The 6,299-nt window shown below is 33.9% G+C and overlaps 1 protein-coding gene across 1 annotated transcript; it reads left to right on the top strand.

Annotated features, from left to right (window-relative positions):
* The first annotated feature begins 369 nt into the window (after positions 1-369).
* Positions 370-1,596, top strand: LOC131630215 (F-box/kelch-repeat protein At3g06240-like). Its single transcript, XM_058901001.1, has one exon. The coding sequence runs from the start codon at positions 467-469 to the stop codon at positions 1,556-1,558; it is 1,092 nt and encodes a 363-aa protein (XP_058756984.1). The 5' UTR covers positions 370-466; the 3' UTR covers positions 1,559-1,596.
* The last annotated feature ends 4,703 nt before the right edge of the window (positions 1,597-6,299 follow it).

The raw sequence follows: 6,299 nt of genomic DNA, 5'->3' as shown, positions 1-6,299 counted from the left end.
TAAAAGATGCGACAACGTTTCAGGTTCCAAATCACGAAAGACGCGCAACTCAGTTTGATTCGTCAAAATTCCCTGTTTGTGAATTCGTTGATCTTTAGTAGGAATTCTGTGTAGCAAAAGCCTCCAAAAAAAATGTCTTTTTTTTACAACCGTGTCATTGTGAAACATAAGAAAATATTATATAAGAATTTGTGTGGAACATATATAGTAAAATATTATTAAGAAATAAATAAATTATTAATTTTGAGTTCAAAAACATAAAAAAAAAAAGTTAAATTAGAGAATTAAAATTAAGCATAAATAATATTCTATACCTAAAATTAAGCATAAATAGAGAAACAAAATAAAGCCTTCCACGAGTTCTACACTTTTGATTTTTGAAACCATTTTGTTTTCCTGTGTGTGATTAGGGTTCCACTTAGCTCCAAATTTTCTATACTCTCACATAAATATCCGATCTCCCAAGATGTCGCTGTCGACGGTATTTCTCCCGGAAGAACTTGTTGCCGAAGTGCTTTCCTTTCTTCCTGTCAAATCACTCTTGCAACTGAGATGTGTCAGTAAGTCATGGAAGTCACTCATCTCTGATCCCATCTTTGTCAAACGACACCTTAAACGATCTGCGTGTAATCTGAACCTCACACTTGTATCTTATTTCTTTGTTGAGGATGAGGCAGCGTTTTGTTTGATGGAAAACCCTCCAATCATTGTCCGTCGTTTCTATGATCCTTACCATCAATTGAAAGATAAGGACTGCAACTCTATAATTGGTTCTTGCAATGGATTGATATGTTTGTTAGATCTTTCTTACTTCGATGGCCATAAAGAGATGTGTCTTCGTTTTTGGAATCCTGCTACAAGAACAATATCAGAAAAAGTAGGGTATTCTATAGAACATAATTACCAATATTATCCTAATTTGACATTCGGTTATGATGATTCAACCGATACTTATAAGGTGGTCTATTTCATTTCTGATACGACACAGGTAAGAGTTTTGAGTTTGGGCCATAATGTTTGGAGAAATATTCAAAATTCTCCCCATGATCATGATTACAGAATGAATGTTGTGCATTTGAGTAGTAGCTTCGTTTGGTTGGCAAATCACAATTACATCAGTGAGAAAATTGTGATTATTTCCTTTGATTTAGGCACCGAGACACACACTCAATTGTTGCCTCCAAAGGGGTTTGAAGAAGTGTCATTTATTAGACCAAATCTATTTGTTTTAAAGGATTGTCTTTGTTTTTCTCATGATTTCAATAAAACTCATTTTGTTTTATGGCAAATGAAGGAATTTGGAGTGGAAGACTCTTGGACTCAATTCCTTAAAATTAGTTATCGTAATAATCTTCAAATTGATGATCCATTTAATAAATTCCGCCATAATTTGTTGCCACTATGCCTTTTGGAGAAGAATGATACACTGTTATTGACAGACGCATATCAACTTCAGATCATTCTCTATAATTGGAGAGATAACAGAGTTAAAAGAATCAATCAATCTTGGTGGTTTCATTTCAAGAATTATGTTGAAAGTTTGGTTTGGTATCGTTGAAAGTAAGGTTCGTACATGATTTATTTACTTTTTTTGAATTTGGATATTAATATATGTTGTGTAATCATTTTCTTATGATGACTTTGATTTGATTGTATTGTAAACCTTTTTGACAATCTTTGAATCAATGAATCTTTTTTCCTTATGATTGCTATGATTAGATTGTAGTGTTGAGTGATTATGTATTGGCTATAACAGTTTGACAATCTTTATATAAACTGAATCTGTTTTGATTTATATTTATTTTAACTCCTAGATCTATAGATGAATCTTCTTTGACAATCTTCCCAAAAACAATTTCCTTATTGGGTTGGCCATATAGTATAGTTCACAACAGTGTGGCTGTGATTATTTTTCTAATATTAATGAGTTGGGGTTGCCTCTGTAGCAAGCTTGTTGAGGCTATACATGCTACTCTAGGGTGTTAAAATGTTAGTTTTTGTCGCTTCAAGCAAGCACTAATCTAATGTGAATGCCATAAATCAGTATGCAATTCGTAGATGAAAACAGATAGGTGTTTCAATATTCTTACATACTGTAATTGCTTAGTTATTGAACTTAATAACTTCACGCTTGATTGAGCTTTGATACTATTCGTTTTGATATGAATCTCTTTTTTCTATATGACTTGATGGATCAGATCATACACAAATTCTTGGATTAATTTTGTGGTTTCATTATTGTTATTGAAATATCTCTGTTTGCATATAAACCAATTAAAGAACAAGTGACAATTAGTTGCATTTATCATTATAGGCAACATATTCTTCAAAAACTTCAAAGTTTGATGATATTCTCTATAAAATAAATGTGATCTTACGAGAGAATAATGACAACATATTACATACCCTTTCAGTTCGGATAACTCTGCAGAGTTTCTCTTCAACCATCAAATGCCAAAGCTCCGGTTCAGAACCGCTTCCGAGATCATGAATAAAGACAAAAAAAAAAAGGTCCTTGTTAACGACCTTAGGCCAACACATGGTTTTAAATTGCGGTTGCGACTGCAGATGCGGTTGCAGTCATTTCGGTTGCGACTATTGTGGTTGTTGCAATGTGGAATGCGGTCGTTGCGGCGTAAATTCATATTGATGAACATAAAATATTATATTTTATTATTTATTTTTGATTTCACATTTCTTCCATTTTCTCCCAAAATTTTCATATATATCTCATTAACAATTCGTCACTCTTTTGAATACCACTAATCCTTTTTAAAATATATCTTAAATCTACTATATAATTAAAATAGAAGATAGAACAAATAATTTTTGCGAGCATTGCATAATCTCTTGTGGTCTGATGCGGTTTAATGCGGCCGATGCAGTGTTATGATGCGGTTTTTATTGTGATTTGCAATGTCACTGCAATTGCGGCCTGACACCGTTGTTGCCATTTGCCTTTTGGAGAAGAATGAAACATTATTATTGATAGACGAACTCCGGAGTGAGATGATTCACTAATTATAATTGGAGATATAATATAGCAAAAAGAATCAATGAATCTTGGCAGTTCAATTCCAAGAAATATGTTGAAAGTTTGGTTTGGTATTTTTGAAAGTAAATTTTCTTCTCATGACTTAGATTTGATTGTTTGTTGAGTGATTATGTATTGGCCATAACAGTTTGACAATGTTTGAATAAATTGAATCTGTTTTGATTTGTATTTATTCTAACTCTAGATCTATAGATGAATCTTTTCTCGACAATCTTCCCAAAATCAAATTCCTTATTGGGTTGGTTGACAATGTTTTTAACAAATATTAAGCGTAGTATAGTTCACAACAGAAGAGCATAAATACATATTTAAAAATCTGTGATAAAAAAAAATAAAAAATAAAAAGACATATTTAAAAATCTAAAATGCATGAAGACTTGATTTAAAACGTAATAGAATGAAAGGTGAAAATGAGATGCCATTTATTGAACAGTGTGGCTGTGATTGTTGTCCTAATCTTAATGAGTTGAGATTGCATCTGTAGCAAGCTTGATGAGGCTATATATACATGGTAATTATATTCTAACAAGGCATTTTTTTCTGCAAAATCTCGTGTTTCAATGTATGTTTAATCATGGTCTAAAGGAAAAGAGTCCATAAAGAAGTCTTGTTCTTTGTTCCCACTAGATATGATTATGGTATTTAGTCAAGTTTAGCTGAATTTATGATTTAGTCAGTTATAATTTTATTGAAAAATAACAACTCCATAAGACAGCCCGTCTATAGTAAGTTCTGTTTTCTCAAAAATCAGGAATCTTAAGTTTTCAAAGGATATGGATAGGTTAGTCACGATTTGGCGGAGGAAAACCAATAGGGTTCTATTTTTGCAATGCTTTATCCGTGACAAATATTTTTTTATATGGCCTTATTTAGCAACAATTTAACTGTCTCAAATTTTAAGTCTTGTGCGGTAACACGTCTTGTTATTCTACTGTGCTAAAATGTCATTTTAGTAGCTGAAACTGAAAGCATTTATTTATTGTGAATCATCCCCACATTTAATGTGAATGTTATAAATTGAATGGCTCGCAAATGAAAATCATAATTCACTATGCAATTTGTAGATTAAAAGAGAAAGGTGTTTCAATATTGCAATATATTCTTATATACTGTAATTGGTTATTATTAGTTAGGTTGATTTTAATTTGCACTTTATAGAGAAGGTATTTTTATACTAGGCATTTAATATGTTTATTTTTTATTTATTTTTTAATAGGCAAGATTTCTATTAAAGAGAAAAAGGCTTCTCAACCGAAACTACAAGGCGGAAAACCTCATCACCCAAAACAAAGGGAAGGGTGAGTATTCCAAGTGTAAATACGACCCGGTACTATCGAACAACAAGACGATAACAAAATCCAAGATCTAAAAACTACAGCAGACATACAATCATCAAAAGAAGGTTTAACTTGGTTAAAAATGAACTCATTTCCAGATAACCATATACTCCAAATAGTCTCTAACCAAACTATTGCTTCTACTTTCCTAATCACACCATTTTTTATCTTTTCAATATGGAGAAAGTAAGACTTAAACTCCTCTATAGTGATGTCCTCAAGAACGTCTAATCACATGCTTACTCTACGCCAAACATAATCCGCAAACGAACAATATCCAAAAAGGTGGTCTAGATTTTCTAAGTATGTCTGACAAAAAATACAGTACGGATCATTACTTACAGAAGTGATGTAGCGCTTTATGAGGTTGTCTTTGGTTGCTATTCTATTGAGCAGAAATTTCCAGCCAAAGAATTTCAGTTTGGGCGGAGCTTCGACCTTCCAAAGTGACACTACAGCTCTTGTCGTATACCCTTGACATGTGGTAGCAGTAGTTGTCCCTTCAAGGAGCATGTCATAACACGATTTTACTCTAAAATCACCTTCCTCCAACAACAGCCAGTCGTGAATATCATCAACATCCCTGCACAAATTATTCTTATCTGACCATTCCTTAACAACTTCTGTCAACATATGAAAGTAGGGATCGATTTCTTCCATACAAGCCTTCATGTTCCAATACCATTCTTGTCCATTCTAACAAATCAAGTCTGCCACACTGCAATTCTGATTCGTGGCAGCAGCGAAGGCCTCAGTGTAAACTTCCTTTATGGCTTGGTTTCCCAGCCACTTTGAATGCCAAAAAGCAGTACCGCGACCGTTGTTCACTCTAGATGAAACTGCACCTGTAAAAAGATTATTACAATTTTCATTAGAGGAGCCCGATTGGACCATGTCACGCCACCACATCAAATCGTTATTGCTTAACACCGACTTGTTCCCTATTAAGACTTTTAATGTTGCTACCCTATATCTCCCTCTTAGCAATCTACTCCAAACCGCATCCTCCTCCTTGATAGTACGCCACTTCCATTTTTGCAGCAACGCCGTATTAAGGATCTTAATATCCTTAATACCAAGACCTCCTTTTCCTTGGAATTGCAAACTGATTTCCATCTAACCAAATGTATGGATCGGCTACCTTCACTTTTATGCCAAAGGAAATTGCTTTGAATTTTCCGAATGTCGTTGATCACTTTGTTTGGGGCTCTATAAAAAGATAAAGAGAAGATAGGTATTGCATTCAGTACCGCATTTATCATCGTCACTTGTCCCGCCATATTCAAATGCTTGCCTCTCCAAGTAGCCAATCTAGCTTTAATTTGATTAATTAACTCCTTCCATATTGAGACTTTTCGAGGACTATCTCCAACCTTAACACCTAGGTATTTAAACGGTAAATGATCTATGTCACAGTTCAAGAAACAAGAACCCGCCTCCATAAAAATTCACTTACGTTAATACCATACAACTTGCTCTTTAAGAAATTGATCTTCAATCCCGTCATTAGTTCAAACCCCTTGAGAATCGCCTTCATCGTCCAGAAATTGTCGCTATTTCCATCTCCTACTAAGATTATATCGTTCGCAAATTATACTAAATTAACTTCTTCTACTCCATTACACTTGAAGCCTTTGTAATCTCCTATCTCCACTGCCCTTCTCATTAAACCCGCTAAAGCCTCCATAACCAACATGAAAAGAAACGGGGAAACTGGATCTCCTTGTCGAAGGCCCTTTTCCAACTTAAAATCCTTAGTAGTGCTTTCATTTATGATGATAGAAGTATAACTTGTAAAAAAGCAGCTTTCCATCCACTTGAGCCAATTATTTCCAAAACCCATTCTTATCAATATTAAACGCAAGAAGCCCCAGCTGACACAGTCATAGGCTTTTTCGAAGTTGACC

The sequence above is a fragment of the Vicia villosa genome, unplaced genomic scaffold, assembly GCF_029867415.1.
Source record: "Vicia villosa cultivar HV-30 ecotype Madison, WI unplaced genomic scaffold, Vvil1.0 ctg.000659F_1_1, whole genome shotgun sequence".
Taxonomy (NCBI): Eukaryota; Viridiplantae; Streptophyta; class Magnoliopsida; order Fabales; family Fabaceae; genus Vicia; species Vicia villosa.
The sequence above is the reverse complement of the archived record's forward strand: the minus strand, read 5'-3'. Positions and strand labels throughout refer to the sequence as shown.

Excerpts from the sequence above, each read along its gene's own strand:
- LOC131630215 (XM_058901001.1), top strand. The coding sequence starts at position 467 with ATGTCGCTGTCGACGGTATTTCTCCCGGAAGAACTTGTTGCCGAAGTG.